The 16,890-nt window shown below is 44.6% G+C and overlaps 1 protein-coding gene across 1 annotated transcript; it reads left to right on the top strand.

Annotated features, from left to right (window-relative positions):
* Window positions 1-3,896: 3,896 nt before the first annotated feature.
* Window positions 3,897-16,347, top strand: hacl1 (2-hydroxyacyl-CoA lyase 1). Its single transcript, XM_064964421.1, is given in 19 exon segments — window positions 3,897-3,974; window positions 4,289-4,393; window positions 4,544-4,558; window positions 4,561-4,586; window positions 5,994-6,074; window positions 6,239-6,311; window positions 6,499-6,576; window positions 6,736-6,830; window positions 7,144-7,194; window positions 7,299-7,363; window positions 8,232-8,367; window positions 8,659-8,764; window positions 11,937-12,020; window positions 13,485-13,586; window positions 13,673-13,827; window positions 14,845-15,003; window positions 15,306-15,413; window positions 15,563-15,749; window positions 15,864-16,347. Coding segments are annotated over 19 exon segments (1,710 nt in total). The 5' UTR covers window positions 3,897-3,923; the 3' UTR covers window positions 15,897-16,347.
* Window positions 16,348-16,890: the final 543 nt, after the last annotated feature.

Genomic DNA, 16,890 nt, shown 5'->3' with positions numbered 1-16,890 from the left:
CAACTAAAGCCATGAATGGATCATATTATTATACCTTTATTTCAACAAGGAACACAGACTGAGACCAAGGTTTCTTTTACAGCTGGGCCCTGCGTAGACATGTTACACATTCAGTTTAGCTACAATGATTAAGAAACTACACAAGACAAACAAGACCATCACAGAAAACACACAAATACAGCAGCAGGTTGTTACATTTGCACACAGGTTATTCCCCTAACAGGTTATCCCCCTAACAGGTTATTCCCCTAACAGGTTATTCCCCTAACAGGTTATTCCCTAACAGGTTATTCCCCTAACAGGTTACAGGTTATTAACAGGTTATCCCCTAACAGGTTATAACAGGTTAGGTTTCCCCCCTAACAGGTTATTCCCCTAACAGGTTATTAACCCCTAACAGGTTATTCCCCTAACAGGTTATTCCCCTAACAGGTTATTCCCCTAACAGGTTATCCCCTAACAGGTTATTCCCCTAACAGGTTATTCCCCTAACAGGTTATTCCCCCCTAACAACAGGTTAGGTTATCCCCTAACAGGTTATTCCCCTAACAGGTTATTCCCCTAACAGGTTATCCCCTAACAGGTTACTAAGGTTAGGTTTCCCCTAACAGGTTAGGTTATCCCCTAACAGGTTATCCCCCTAACAGGTTATCCCCTAACAGGTTATTCCCCTAACAGGTTAGGTTATTACAGGTTTCCCCTAACAGGTTATCCCCCTAACAGGTTATTAGGTTTCCCCTAACAGGTTACAGGTTATCCCCCTAACAGGTTATAACCCCCTAACAGGTTATCCCCCTAACAGGTTATTCCCCTAACAGGTTATTCCCCTAACAGGTTATTCCCCTAACAGGTTATCCCCCTAACCCCTAACAGGTTATAACCCCCTAACAGGTTATTCCCCCTAACAGGTTATCCCCAACAGGTTATCCCCTAACAGGTTATCCCCCTAACAGGTTATCCCCTAACAGGTTATCCCCCTAACAGGTTATTCCCCCAGGTTAACAGGTTATTCCCTAACAGGTTAACAGGTTATTAACCCCTAACAGGTTATCCCCCTAACAGGTTATTCCCCTAACAGGTTATTCCCCTAACAGGTTATTCCCTAACAGGTTATTCCCCTAACAGGTTATCCCCCTAACCCCTAACAGGTTATAACAGGTTATTCCCCCTAACAGGTTATCCCCCTAACAGGTTATTCCCCTAACAGGTTATTAACAGGTTATTCCCCTAACAGGTTATCCCCTAACAGGTTAACAGGTAACAGGTTATTCCCCTAACAGGTTATTCCCCTAACAGGTTATCCCCCAGGTTAACAGGTTATCCCCCTAACAGGTTATCCCCCTAACAGGTTATTTCCCTAACAGGTTATCCCCCAACAGGTTATTCCCCTAACAGGTTATTCCCCTAACAGGTTATCTAACCCCTAACAGGTTATTCCCCTAACAGGTTATTCCCCTAACAGGTTATCCCCCTAACAGGTTATCCCCCTAACAGGTTATCCCCCTAACAGGTTATCCCCCTAACAGGTTATTCCCCTAACAGGTTATCCCCCCAACAGGTTATTCCCCTAACAGGTTATCCCCCTAACAGGTTATCCCCCTAACAGGTTATTCCCCCTAACAGGTTAGGTTTCCCCCTAACAGGTTATTCCCCCAGGTTAACAGGTTATTCCCCCTAACAGGTTATCCCCCTAACAGGTTATTCCCCCTAACAGGTTATTCCCCTAACAGGTTATTCCCCTAACAGGTTATCCCCCTAACAGGTTATTCCCCTAACTAACAGGTTATCCCCTAACAGGTTACAGGTTATTCCCCTAACAGGTTATCCCCCTAACAGGTTATCCCCCTAACAGGTTATTCCCCTAACAGGTTATCCCCCTAACAGGTTATCCCCCTAACAGGTTATCCCCTAACCCCCTAACAGGTTATCCCCCTAACAGGTTATTCCCCTAACAGGTTATCCCCTAACAGGTTATCCCCCTAACAGGTTATTCCCCTAACAGGTTATCCCCTAACCCCTAACAGGTTATCCCCCTAACAGGTTATCCCCTAACAGGTTATTAGGTTTCCCCCTAACAGGTTATTCCCCTAACAGGTTATCCCCCTAACAGGTTATTCCCCTAACAGGTTATTCCCCTAACAGGTTATCCCCTAACCCCTAACAGGTTATCCCCTAACAGGGTTATCCCCTAACCCCTAACAGGTTATCCCCCAGGTTAACAGGTTATTAACCCCTAACAGGTTATTCCCCTAACAGGTTATCCCCCTGACAGGTTATCCCCCTAACAGGTTATCCCCTAACAGGTTATTCCCCCTAACAGGTTATTCCCCTAACAGGTTATAACCCCTAACAGGTTATCCCCCTAACAGGTTATTCCCCTAACAGGTTATAACCCCCCAACAGGTTATTCCCCAGGTTATCCCCCTAACAGGTTATTCCCCTAACAGGTTATTCCCCTAACAGGTTATCCCCTAACAGGTTATTCCCCTAACAGGTTATCCCCCTAACAGGTTATTCCCCTAACAGGTTATCCCCCCAACAGGTTATCCCCCAACAGGTTATTCCCCTAACAGGTTATTCCCCTAACAGGTTATTCCCCCAGGTTAACAGTTATTCCCTAACAGATTACTAAAGAACTTGCAGGTTACCCAGGTTAAAGTTTTCCCCTGAAGCTAAAGGTTACAATAATAAAAATCCTCCAATAAATGTTTAAAATGGGACAGGTTACTAACAGAGTTATCTGAAGTTGAAGTTTTAGTCTGCAGGCTATTCCACGGGCAAGGGAGCGTAACAGGAAAAGGCAGCTAACAGGTTATTACCCAACTCTGTGAAAGTTACAAGCAATCAATAATAAAAACAATAAATGTTTAAAATGGGCCTCAAGTTGGAATCCATGCTTGAGACCTGGTTTTAGGATTGACCTGGTTTTAGGATTTCTAATTCTAATATTGATGAGTGATGATAAATAAGATGGTAGTTTATTCAGAAGTGCTTCATAGACAAACAGAGAACATATTCTCGTCTCATGGACAGCGAAGTCCAACCCACATTTTGATAGAAAACACAGTGGTGAGTTCTGTAGCTCGCGCCCGTAATAAACCTAAGTACTCAATGATAAATAGCATCCAGCGATTTAAGTGTTGATGCCGAAGCATGTAGATAATATCCCCATAATCTATAACAGACATAAAAGTACAATTTGTCTTCTATTTGTACAGGACAAACATGTCCTGTCTCTATAGTGGAAGCCTAGCTTGATTTTTAGCCGTTTATAAAGTTCGTCAATATGCATTTTAAAAGACAGTTGATCATCCAACCATATCCCTAAGTATGTATATACAGAGACGTGATTCATTGGAGAACCATGTAAGCTCGTGTAAGTGTATTTTCAGCCAACTTTTTGAACCTATTAAAAATCATAAAATGTGTTTTTTTTGTTTCTTGTTTTAAATGTACATTTTATTTTAACAATTTTAAAACAAGATGAACAGAGAACAGTTGTTACACTTTCTATGAAGCCCATATCTATAATGCATACACTCAAGTCATACACTCATAATTACTTAATTGAGTTAAGTATAAGTGCAGTTATAAACACGTAATGAGACCTTGTTGTGTATTTCTTGCAATAAAAAAGAACAAGTCTACTATTTCATGCATATTCATAACTATCGTACGGCTCATCTGATTGACCCTGAACCCGGAAGTCGTATAAACGGGTCATGCTTTGGGCAGCAGTGCCAGAAATCGTCCAGTCACTCAAATTTGCACTCTGTGGAGTAAATGGCTATCGAAATATCTATCGATTGTCGCTACTCATATAATGCATTTTGTAATGCGGACAAAAACCCAATGATTTGCAAGAGATCTAAAAACGACGTATAAGCTATTGAGTATCACTAAGAGATTTCTGGACAGTAATAATGGAAGATGTGACAGGCGCTCAGCTCATTGCTGAGGCACTAAAAGCTCAGGTGAGATATGTGCAATTTATATAAAAGAGTATTACACTGTATAACGGTATTGCTACGGTTTGGTAAATAATATATTCGTCGCTGATCATGTCCTTGGCAGTGACAATGTAGCACTAGGAGTTGTGAAAGTGTGTCAAGGGTCATTGCACTGGTATAGCGAACTATTAATATTTGTGTGGCAAAACATTTAGATGTTTATGTGGATGTTAACATATGGAATAGCTGTTGATGTATGCCAAAGTGTGTGTCAATGCAAAGAACATCTAAACTACACTGTAACAATTCATACTGTATCCACATGTATCTCTCTGCAGAATGTAGAATATATGTTTGGAATAGTTGGTGTTCCAGTCATTGAAGTGGCTATGGCAGCTCAAGCCTCAGGGATCAAGTATGTGGGGATGCGCAATGAACAAGCCGTAAGCCACCTTTTATTGAGAGGAATCTTCCCGTGACATTTCTCTGTCTGTTCCTTCTGTCTGTCTGCTTATCTGTTCATGTCTGTCTGTCTTGCTGAATTGGCTGTGGGTCCACCAGTAATACTGATGTGGTGTAGTGTCATCCAACAGGCTTGCTATGCTGCCTGTCTGCTGTTGGTTACCTCATCTTCCTGTTTGTCTGTCTGTTCCTCTCTGTCTGATCTTCCTCTCTGTCTGCATGTCTGTCTGTTAGGATGGTCTCTTATCTTCCTGTTTGTCTGTCTGTCTGTCTGTTCCTCTCTGTTTATAAGTCTGCTTAGCTTATCTTCCTGTTTGTCTGTCTGTCTGTCTGTTCCTCTCTGTCTGTCTGTCTGTCTGTTCCTCTCTGTCTGTCTGTCTGTCTGTCTGCTCTGGAGATACTATCTCTGTTCCTCTCTCTGAATCCCTGACCTATCTCCATACCTTGTTAATGTGGGAAGCATCCCATCTGCCCAGAGAGACTACTCTCTCCATACAATACTAAACCATGGGATATTAACTAGCCAGACTTGTGTGTGAGGGTCAGTTTCATAGCTGTTTTACATTGCTAATTCTATCTGTCTCTCAGTTTGTTTTCCTGTCTTACTGCCTGTTCCTCTCTGTCTGCTTATCTTCCTGTTTGTCTGCCTGTCTGTCTGTTCCTCTCTGTCTGCGTATCTTCCTGTTTGTCTGCCTGTCTGTCTGTTCCTCTCTGTCTGCCTGTCTGTATCTTCATGTTTGTCTGCCTGTCTGTCTGTTCCTCTCTTCCTCTCTGTCTGCATGTCTGTCTGTTCCTCTCTGTCTGCTTATCTTCCTGTTTGTCTGCCTGTCTGTCTGTTCCTCTCTGTCTGCGTATCTTCCTGTTTGTCTGCCTGTCTGTCTGTTCCTCTCTGTCTGCCTGTCTGTACGTTCCTCTCTGTCTGCATGTCTGTCTGTTCCTCTCTGTCTGCTTATCTTCCTGTTTGTCTGCCTGTCTGTCTGCATGTCTGTCTGTTCCTGTCTGTCTGTCTGTCTGTTCCTCTATCTTCCTGTTTGTCTTCTGTCTGTCTGTCTGCCTGTCTGTCTGTTCCTCTCTGTCTGCGTATCTTCCTGTTTGTCTGCCTGTCTGTCTGTTCTGTCTCATGTCTGTCTGTCTTATCTTCCTGTTTGTCTGCCTGTCTGTCTGTTCCTCTCTGTCTGTCTGCCTGTCTGTCTGTTCCTCTCTGTCTGCGTGCTTATCTTCCTGTTTGTCTGCCTGTCTGTTCTGTCCTCTCTGTCTGCTGTCTGCATATCTTCCTGTTTGTCTGCCTGTCTGTCTGTTCTGCATGTCTCTCTCTGTCTGTCTGTATCTTCTGTTTGTCTGCCTTCTGTCTGTTCCTCTCTGTCTCTGCTGTCTGTTCCTCTCTGTCTGCCTGTCTGTCGTCCTCTTCTGTCTGTCTGTCTCTGTCTGTCTGTTCCTCTCTGTCTGCGTATCTTCCTGTCTGTCTGCCTGTCTGTCTGTTCCTCTCTGTCTGCGTATCTTCCTGTCTGTCTGCCTGTCTGTCTGTTCCTCTCTGTCTGCTTATCTTCCTGTTTGTCTGCCTGACTGTATGTTCCTCTCCAGTCCAGGGGCGTGTCTGGTTGTGTCTGGACCGGGACTCATTCATGCTCTTGGTGGAATGGCCAACGCTAACATGAACTGCTGGTATGTTACAACTCTACAAACAGAAGGCCCTTCTACTCATGTTCAGTGGTCCTTCCTTTCAAAAGAAGGGATGCTATCCTTACACTGCAAAAAAATGATCTGAGGACTTCAAACTATCTCCGCTTGTCAGTTGATGTCATTGTGTGATACCACTCTCTCTGTAGGCCTGTGATTGTTATTGGAGGCTCCTCCGATCAAAACCAGGAGACCACTGGGGCGTTTCAAGAGTTTCCACAGGTACTAATTCAACCATGAGGTTTCTGACTATTGAACATTAGGAGGTGGTTTCCCAGACACAGATTAAGCTTAGTCATGGCCTAAGAAGCAAACTCAATAGAGAATCTCTATCCAGGAAACTGGTCCTAGCAGTTGAATTGCTGAAAGAAGACATCATTAGTTATTTGTGGTCCTCTTTCTCCGTCAGGTGGAGGCGTGCAGACTGTACAGTAAGTTCTCAGCTAGGCCCAGCAGTCTGGATATGATCTCCTCAGTGGTAGAGAAGGTATACAGTCTCCTCTGACTCCCTATGTTTAGTCCTCTTCATATCATTTGGTATCACCTGCAATTGTTTTCTGAACTCTTGATTTTCCAGCTTCGCAAGGTAACTTCAGTGCTTCAGCCTTAATTGATTGTGAATGGAAGGGTATTTGGTCTGTCTTAGGCAGTACGCACTAGCATGTATGGACGTCCCGGTGCTGTATACGTAGACATATCAGGGGACATGGTCAACGCTAAAGTGGACAGGAGCAGAGTCAGGTTGGTGGCTATCACTGTCTTTCATCCATTTAAAATCTATACTAATGTGTTACTGTTGAATATGTATACCTCTGACTTCACATCACCATAGTCAGTTAGATTTGATTTTGTTCTACCTTTTTAACGTCTGAAGTGAACAAGAAATTACCAGATTTTGTTAAATTAGTTAGAAAATATAGCACTATATCAAAGTATTCTCATCAGAGAATAGCAATAAGCCTAGATAGACCTTCATGATGTATTTACCTATGCAATGAAGTTGATAGGTAACATGTTTAATATTTGACCAATTATTTCCTATTTCCATTGTCAGAGAGGTGCCCTGTTGTCCACCTCCTCCAGTGAGTATGGCTGTTGTCCACTGGCTGTTCTCCTCCATTGGGAAAGGTGAGCCTTTACTCATCATTGGGAAATGCCAAACAGCTGACTCATCATTGGGAAATGGCGCCTTTACTCATCAGCCAAAAGCCTTTACTCATCATTGGCTGTTCATCAAAAGGAGGCCAAACAGCCTTTACTCATCATTGGGAAAGGCCTTTACTCATCATTGGGAAAGGTAGGCCAAACAGCCTTTACTCATCATTGGGAAAGTTAGGCAATGCTTTTTAATAGCCAAACCCAGAACTGACATCTTGTGGAATTGCGTCAGTTACTTGATTCAGTTCTGTGGGGAGATATTAAGAGAAAGATAAAGATACAAACGTGACTCTTCACCCCCCTAAACAGAAACTCTCTGCAAGTTTCAGGCAAGTTTATGGGCCAAATGTCCCCATCCCCTTCTGACATTGAAAAGATGCGAGCACCTGTGAAATCGTGATTTGTCCAAATGATCAGTAGTGAAAAATCAGTGTACCAGAACAGAGTTCCTCGTTAGTGGCAGGTAGCCTAGTGGTTAGAGCGTTGGACCACTAACCGAAAGGTTGCTGGATCGAATCTCCCGAGCTGACAAGATAAAAATGTGTGGTTCTGTCCCTGAGCAAGGCACTGTTCCCCGGGCACCGAAGACGTGGATTAGGGCAGCCCCGCACCTTTCTGATTCAGAGGGTTACATAAGGAAGACACATTTCAGTTGAAGGCAATTGTACAACTGACTTCAATTGTGTCCCCTTTCCCCAGTCTGTTGACAGACGCTACGACCAGTTATGTTACTGTCTGTCCAGGAGGGATCAATAGCCAGCTGAAATGCACTGTAACACCTATAGCATTGTACCAGGGTTCCACTGAAAACAGGGCCACGTTCAGTAGACAAAAGTTGTGGACATGATTACTCATTCTACCTGTCAGAGAGGCATGTTTGTTCAACATGCTATATTTTTATCTGAACATTGCACAACGTTGTGCTGGGAAGGTCAGTCTGTTGATATCAGTGTGGCGGTGCCCTCTGTCTGTTTCCCTCTGCAGGTGCAGCCCATGGAAGAGCAGAGGGGGCTCTGAGGGAGCTGGTGGAGGGGTGTGGCCTGCCCTTCCTGCCCACCCCCATGGGTAAAGGGGTGCTGCCTGACGACCACCCCAACTGTGTTGCTGCTGCCCGCTCCAGGTCAGCCACTCCTTCTCTCAGCTGGCATCATATTCATGTACAGACCTTTGACTGTAGAAGTAGGACCAGGATGAACAGACCAGGAGAACTCTGGGCCTTCCTGAATCCCCATCTATAACTAGTCTCTTTTCATCACATTTTGTTTAATCTGATTGTGTTCTTTTCCCTGCTCTCCTCCTCTCTTCCTAACACTCTTCATCCTCTCTTCCTAACTCTTTTCATCCTCTCTTCCTATCCTCCTCCTCCTCTCTTTCTATCTTCCTGGTTCTATGGTCTTGGTGTGGACTGCAGAGCTCTGCTCCAGTCTGATGTTGTGGTCCTACTTGGTGCCAGGCTCAACTGGATCCTGCACTTTGGCCTTCCCCCCAGGTTTGACCCCCATGTAAAGGTTATCCAGGTAGGTCAAAGTTCACCATTAGGGTTGCTTTTTAAATGTTATTTTCAGGATTCTAGATTTTCTGCTTATTACATCAGATTTTCTGATTTCTGGAATCTTCCAACAGGGATTTCTGGGGATTTTGGGAAAGTTGCCATAATTTTGCAACCCTAGTCACAGGTCATGTCGTAGTGTACTGCAGTTCATTGTAACCAGGTGTAAATGTCATTGAGTCAGTCTATTGGATTTAGTCTATTACCTAATATAGCTTCTCTATAAGTCTCTTGTGGTCTGTCTAAATAATGTCATGGCTGTCATAGTGCTGTACAGTACATCTGTAAGGTGGTGTGGTAAATGGCCAGTATACCACGGCTAAGGGCTGTTCTTATGTACGATGCAACGCAGAGTGCCTGGATACAGGCCTTATCCCGTGATATATTGGCTATATACCTTAAACCCCAGAGGTCCCTTATTGCTATTATAAATTGGTTACCACCACATTCCAACAGTGAAAATGTTTTTTTGGTCATACCCATGTTAAACGGTCTTTTATAAGCCGGGTGGGAGCCCTGAATGCTGATTGGCTGACAGCCTTGGTTTATCAGACTGTTAACCATGGGTATGACAACATGTATTTTTACTGTTCTAATTACGCAACCAGTTTATAACAGCAATAAGGCACCTCAGGGGTTTGTGGTTATGGCCAATTTACCACGGCTAAGGCCTTATGGTATATTGGCCTTATACCACACCCCTTGGGCCATATTGCCTAAATATACAGTACCTCGGCTTTAACCCAATCAGCATCCAGTGCTCAAATCACTCGGTTTATAAAAGGGAACGCTATATACACACACACACACACACACATGCATACATACAGTGGCAAGAAAAAGTATGTGAACCCTTTGGAAATACCTGGATCTCTGCATAAATTGGTCAAACTTTGATCTGATCTTCATCTAGGTCACAACAACAGACAAACAGTCTGCTTAAACTAATAACACACAAACAATGATACGTTTTCATGTCTTTATTGAACACACTGTCAGTTCAAGCTTGGTTGCACATGGGTCTTCCAAATGGACAATGACCCCAAGCATACTTCCAAAGTTGAGGCAAAATGGCTTAAGGACGACAAAGTCAAGGTATTGGAGTGGCCATCACAAAGCCCTGACCTCAATCCTATAGAAAATTTGTGGGCAGAACTAAAAAAGCGTGTGTGAGCAAGAAGGCCCACAAACCTGACTCAATAACACCAGCTCTGTCAGGAGGAATGGTTTCCAAAATTCACCCAACTTATTGTGGAAGGCTACCCGAAACGTTTGATCTAAGTTAAACAATTTAAAGGCAATGCTACCAAATACTAATTGAGTGTATGTAAACTTCTGACCCACTGGGAATGTTATAAAGAAATAAAAGCTGAAATAATCATTCTCTCTACTATTATTCTGACATTTCACATTTTTAAAATAAAGTGGTGATCCTAAATGACCTTAGACAGGGATTTTTACTAGTATTAAATGTCAGGAATTGTGAAAAACTGTGTTTAAATGTATTTGGCTCAGGTGTATGTAAACCTCCCACTTCAACTGGATATTTTATATGTATGTATATAAACTCGGCAATAAAAATAAACGTCCCTTCAGGACCCTGTCTTTCAAAGATCATTCTTAAATATCCAAATAACTTCATAGATCTTCAGTTAAAGGGTTTAAACACTGTTTCCCATGCTTGTTTAATGAACAATTAATGAACATGCACCTGTGGAACGGTCGTTAAGACAGTAACAGCTTACAGACAGTAGGCAATTAAGGTCACAGTTATGAAAACTTAGTAGAAAGGCCTCTTTAGTGTCCTAACTGAAAAACCCAAAAGAAAGATGCCCAGGGTCCCTGCTCATCTGCGTGAACGTGCTTTAGGCATGCTGCAAGGAGGCATGAGGACGGCAGATGTGGCCAGGGCAATCAATTTCAATGTCAGTACTGTGAAGACGCCTAAGACAACGCTACAGGGAGACAGGATGGATAAGCTGATCGTCCTCGCAGTGGCAGGACCACGTGTAACAACACCTGCACAGGATCGGTACATCCAAACATCACACCTGCGGGACAGGTACAGGATGGCAACAACAACTGCCCGAGTTACACCAGGAACTCACAATCCCTCCATCAATGCTCAAACTGTCCGCAATAGGCTGAGAGAGGCTGGACTGAGGGCTTGTAGGCCTGTTAATAAGGCAGGTCCTCACCAGACATCACTGGCAACAACGTTGCCTATGGGCCAAACCCACCGTTGCTGGACCAGACAGAACTCGCAAAAAGTGCTCTTCACTGACAAGTCGCGGTTTTGTCTCAGCAGAAGTGATGGTCGGATTCGCGTTTATCGTTGAAGGAATGAGCATTACACCGAGGCCTGTACTCTGGAGTGGGATCGATTTGGAGGTGAAGGGTCCGTCATGGTCTGGGGCGGTGTGTCACAGCATCATTGGACTGAGCTTGTTGTCATTGCAGGCAATCTCAACTCTGTGCGTTACAGGGAAGACATCCTCCTCCCCCATGTGGTACCCTTCTTGCAGGCTCATCCTGACATGACCCTCCAGCATGACAATGCCACCAGCCATACTGCTCATTCTATGCGTGATTTCCTGCAAGACAGGAATGTCAGTATTCTGCCATGGCCAGCGAAGAGCCCAGATCTCAATCCCATTGAGCACGTCTGGGACCTATTGGATCGGAGGGTGAGGGCTAGGGCCATTACCCCCAAAAATCTCCGGGAACTTGCAGGTGCCTTGGTGGAAGAGTGGGGTAACATCTCACAGCAAGAAATTGCAAATCTGGTGCAGTCCATGAGGAGGAGATGCACTGCAGTACTTAATGCAGCTGGTGGCCACACCAGATACTGACTGTTACTTTTGATTTTGACCCCCCCCTTTGTTCAGGGACACATTATTCCATTTCTGTTAGTCACATGTCTGTGGAACTTGTTCAGTGTGTGTGTGTGTGTGTGTGTTAGCCTTATCATTATGTGGTGGAACCTGGTTATTTCTGTTGTGTTTGGCCGGTCTTCCAGTTGCTGTTACATGTGTCGCGCACGGTGCTCTCCCTGTCATGTGTCGCGCACGGTGCTCTTCCTGTAATGTGTCGTTGCTGGTATGTTGTGGTAACGTTCCACATACTTTATTTATGTCAAGGTTGATCTATGTGCAGAGGAGATGGGGAACAACATGCAACCTGCTGCGGCTCTCCTAGGGGACGTCAATGCTATTGTCAAGCAGGTAACAACTCAGTCCTGGGGGATGTCAATGCTATTGTCAAGCAGGTAACACAACTCAGTCCTGGGGGACGTCAATGCTATTGTCAAGCAGGTAACACAACTCAGTCCTGGGGGATATCAATGCTATTGTCAAGCAGGTAACAACTCAGTCCTGGGGGATGTCAATGCTATTGTCAAGCAGGTAACACAACTCAGTCCTGGGGGATATCAATGCTATTGTCAAGCAGGTAACACAACTCAGTCCTGGGGGACGTCAATGCTATTGTCAAGCAGGTAACACAACTCAGTCCTGGGGGATGTCAATGCTATTGTCAAGCAGGTAACAACTCAGTCCTGGGGGATGTCAATGCTATTGTCAAGCAGGTAACACAACTCAGTCCTGGGGGATATCAATGCTATTGTCAAGCAGGTAACACAACTCAGTCCTGGGGGACGTCAATGCTATTGTCAAGCAGGTAACACAACTCAGTCCTGGGGGATATCAATGCTATTGTCAAGCAGGTAACACAACTCAGTCCTGGGGGATATCAATGCTATTGTCAAGCAGGTAACACAACTCAGTCCTGGGGGATGTCAATGCTATTGTCAAGCAGGTAACACAACTCAGTCCTGGGGGATGTCAATGCTATTGTCAAGCAGGTAACACAACTCAGTCCTGGGGGATATCAATGCTATTGTCAAGCAGGTAACACAACTCAGTCCTGGGGGATGTCAATGCTATTGTCAAGCAGGTAACACAACTCAGTCCTGGGGGATATCAATGCTATTGTCAAGCAGGTAACACAACAGTCAGTCCTGGGTAACACAACTCAGTCCTGGGGGATGTCAATGCTATTGTCAAGCAGGTAACACAACTCAGTCCTGGGGGATATCAATGCTATTGTCAAGCAGGTAACACAACTCAGTCCTGGGGGATGTCAATGCTATTGTCAAGCAGGTAACACATCACAGGCATCTAATATGTGCCCCATATCTGTATGTTACTGTATTGCTGGGTCCTGGTGGTCTGTAGTGTCTTGTCAAGTCACATGTTATTTACAGTGCATTTAACAAGTCTCAATACAATTTACAATAAAAAAACAAGCATGGATTATCCTGTCTGTAACAACTATTTGATTTTCAGCAAAGTATAAATGGAATTGAATTGGTACAGATGTAGGATCTTATTTGAACCAGTTTTCTACAGCAGGAAAATAATCCTGCAGCAACAGGAATGTGAATTATATGTGGATTATATTAATTTTACATTTTCTGTAGGGGTTGATACATTTCTCATAGGGGGAAATCAAGTCTGAAATGTATAAGACTAAACACTTCAGAAGCCTTTTTAAACATCAAATATATAACACATTTTACATGTCCTGCATTGCAGGAAGGTTCTCCTGCTACAGGGTGCTCAAATTAAGACCGTACATCTGTACTTGATTCAGTTTGCTTAGTTTCTACTCCTCATCTTAACTTTCAGCTCCTAGAGTATGTTCATAAAGATGGCTGGAAGTATCCAGCTGATACAGAATGGTGGACCACATTGAAAGAGAAGATGGCTGCTAACGCAACAATGACAAAGGTGTGTTGGTGTGTGCGTCCATGACCTGTTCCCTAGGCTAGCTAGCCTATCTACCACCCCTGATTTGATTGTGTTTCTCTCTCCAGGCATTAGCTCTTCAGTCAACAACACCCATGAACTACTACCAAGTGTTCCACCACATCTCCGAGCTGCTGCCCCACGACTGTGTCATCGTGAGTGAGGGGGCCAACACCATGGACATTGGGCGTACCATGTTGAACAACTACCTTCCTCGACACAGGCAAGGCATGCCGCCTCACACAAGTCTTTTCCCTGTAGGCAAGTAGGAATTAGTTGTTGTTGTCCAGGAATCTGTTGATAGTTCTGCCTGGGAAGACTTTTCAATGTAGTGCTGCCTGACAGGTTGACTGGATGACTTCTCAATGTAGTGCTGCCTGACAGGTTGACTGGATGACTTCTCAATCTAGTGCTGCCTGACAGGTTGACTGGATGACTTCTCAATCTAGTGCTGCCTGACAGGTTGACTGGATGACTTCTCAATATAGTGCTGCCTGACAGGTTGACTGGATGACTTCTCAATGTAGTGCTGCCTGGCAGGTTGACTGGATTACTTCTCAATGTAGTGCTGCCTGACAGGTTGACTGGATGACTTCTCAATGTAGTGCTGCCTGGCAGGTTGACTGGATGACTTCTCAATGTAGTGCTGCCTGACAGGTTGACCTCTCAATATAGTGCTGCCTGGCAGGCTGACTAGATGACTTCTCAATGAAGTGCTGCCTGACAGGTTGACTGGATGACTTCTCAATGTAGTGCTGCCTGACAGGTTGACTGGATGACTTCTCAATGTAGTGCTGCCTGACAGGTTGACTGGATGACTTCTCAATATAGTGCTGCCTGACAGGTTGACTGGATGACTTCTCAATGTAGTGCTGCCTGGCAGGTTGACTGGATTACTTCTCAATGTAGTGCTGCCTGACAGGTTGACTGGATGACTTCTCAATGTAGTGCTGCCTGGCAGGTTGACTGGATGACTTCTCAATGTAGTGCTGCCTGACAGGTTGACTTCTCAATATAGTGCTGCCTGACAGGTTGACTTCCCAATATAGTGCTGCCTGACAGGTTGACTTCCCAATGTAGTGCTGCCTGACAGGCTGACTAGATGGACTCTCTTAGTATCTTACCCCCCAGATATTGTTCCTTGCTTCCTACTTAACACACAGACACACACACAAACAAAGATACATTTTTTTACACACTCTGAGCTCTTATTAACACAGCCGTGTGTGTGTGTGTCTAGGTTGGATGCTGGCACCTTTGGGACGATGGGGGTGGGTCTGGGCTTTGCCATCGCGGCTGCAACAGTGCAGAGGAACCAGAACACAGGCCAGAGGGTGGTGTGTGTGGAGGGGGACAGTGCCTTTGGATTCTCTGGAATGGAGGTAGAGACCATGTGCAGGTTGGTACAGTCAAGGTCTCTCTCACATAGCAAAATGTGGTTGTAGTAATCACTGGTCAGGTGCACAGGAGAATTAAAGTGTCAACCCCCTAACCTAGTCATTGATGCTTTCCCCTCGTCATTGATGCTTTCCCTCGTCGTTGATGCTTTCCCCTCGTCGTTGATGCTTTCCCCTCGTCGTTGATGCTTTCCCCTCGTCGTTGATGCTTTCCCCTCGTCGTTGATGCTTTCCCCTCGTCATTGATGCTTTCCCTCGTCGTTGATGCTTTCCCCTCGTCGTTGATGCTTTCCCCTCTGACCAGGTATAAACTCCCGGTGGTCATCATCGTGGTCAACAACAATGGGATCTACAGCGGCGTGGATGCAGAGACGTGGGAAATGATGGGGAAGATGGGAGATCTCACCACTGTGTGAGTACAGAGGGGTTTGGGTTTAAAGGTCAATTTGGGACTGGGCCTACTCTGACTGGTTATGTCAAGGTCAGGATTACCTCTAGTGATGGTATGTTGGTCATCTTGTCCTTGGTTCTCCCCCCTCCACTCTCCCCTCTCCTCTCCAGAGCCCCCCCTGTGACCCTGCTGCCTGAAGCCCGCTATGATGAGGTCATGAACGCCTTCGGAGGACAAGGGTTCCTGGTGCGGACAGAGGAGGAGCTGTGTAGTGCCTTACAGCTCAGCCTCAGTGACTGGGAGAGACCAAGTCTCCTCAACGTCCTCATAGACCCCTCCTCAGACAGGAAGCAACAGGTAACTACAGGACAAATCTGACATGACCCGTTCCCTGGTCTATACCAGGCAAATTCAAATCTGGACGTCAAAGCCAGTTCGACTGACTGTCCATGGTCTGTCTCTGTCTCTTAGGAGTTTCCATGGCTAACTCGCTCCAACCTGTAGGCCAGTGAGGAAGACCTGCTTCCTTCTGCCACCTGATGGACGAATTGGGTACATCCCAAATGGCAACCTCTTCTCTATAAGTTTCATTCTCTATGGGCCCTGGTTAAAAGTAGTGCACTAAATAGGGAATATGGTGCCATTTGGTATGCAGCCCTTGTCAGTGAAGTTTCTCTCTATAACGTGGTGTTTGGAGACAATGATAGCTCCTCTCTCGACCATGAGAAGGCTGCATGTGTTTTTGTATCTAAAAAATAATTATGTTTCTATGAAATGTTTTAATCAAGTCACATTTACTACACGGTAGTATGACATTTTCGATTTTGGAAATTTATACCATGATTAAGATGTAGATTTGTGAGAAAATGTCAGGTATAATATTTGTCTTTGGCTTGTTTACTATATTGTTTACTAAGTGTCCTTGAAAATAAACTTTGTTGCAGACAAACTGAAAGATATTAGTAGTTATTTTAGAAAATAATAAGTGAATTCAATGTCTTTCAGAGCAGTAGACTAGAGGACTCTTTGCCACTTCCTTTTGAAGTGTCCTGTTCATCTTCAGTCCCTCAGTCAGTGTGCCTTGTCCCCAACAGTACCCAGGTAACTGCTGATATTACAAAGTCCTCCAGCTGAAAATAAGCTCATGTGTAGCATGTGGTCAACGCAACCCCTTCCTCAAACTAACCTCTTACCCCTCTTCAGGGTTCCTCTGCCAAGGGAACATCATGGCTGACATGAGTTAATGAGAAATGTGTGCACTGTCAGTCTGTGTGACATTGGGTTGGAATCAGTGGAGGCTCCTCAGGAGGACCATCCTCCTCAGTGAATTTCATAAACATAAAAACAGTGAACCATTAAAGTGAACCTTTTTTTAGATAAAACTAAATATATTAATGTCGCCAAATAATCTATTAAAACACAGTAAATACATGCAATAACAGCACTCTGTAGGGTAGCGCTATGGTGTCGCTGCAGGACAGCTAGCTTCCTCCTCTGG

This window comes from Oncorhynchus masou, unplaced genomic scaffold (genome assembly GCF_036934945.1).
Source record: "Oncorhynchus masou masou isolate Uvic2021 unplaced genomic scaffold, UVic_Omas_1.1 unplaced_scaffold_978, whole genome shotgun sequence".
In the NCBI taxonomy this organism is placed as follows: Eukaryota; Metazoa; Chordata; class Actinopteri; order Salmoniformes; family Salmonidae; genus Oncorhynchus; species Oncorhynchus masou.
Note: the sequence above shows the minus strand (reverse complement) of the source record. Positions and strands in the feature narration are given on the sequence as shown.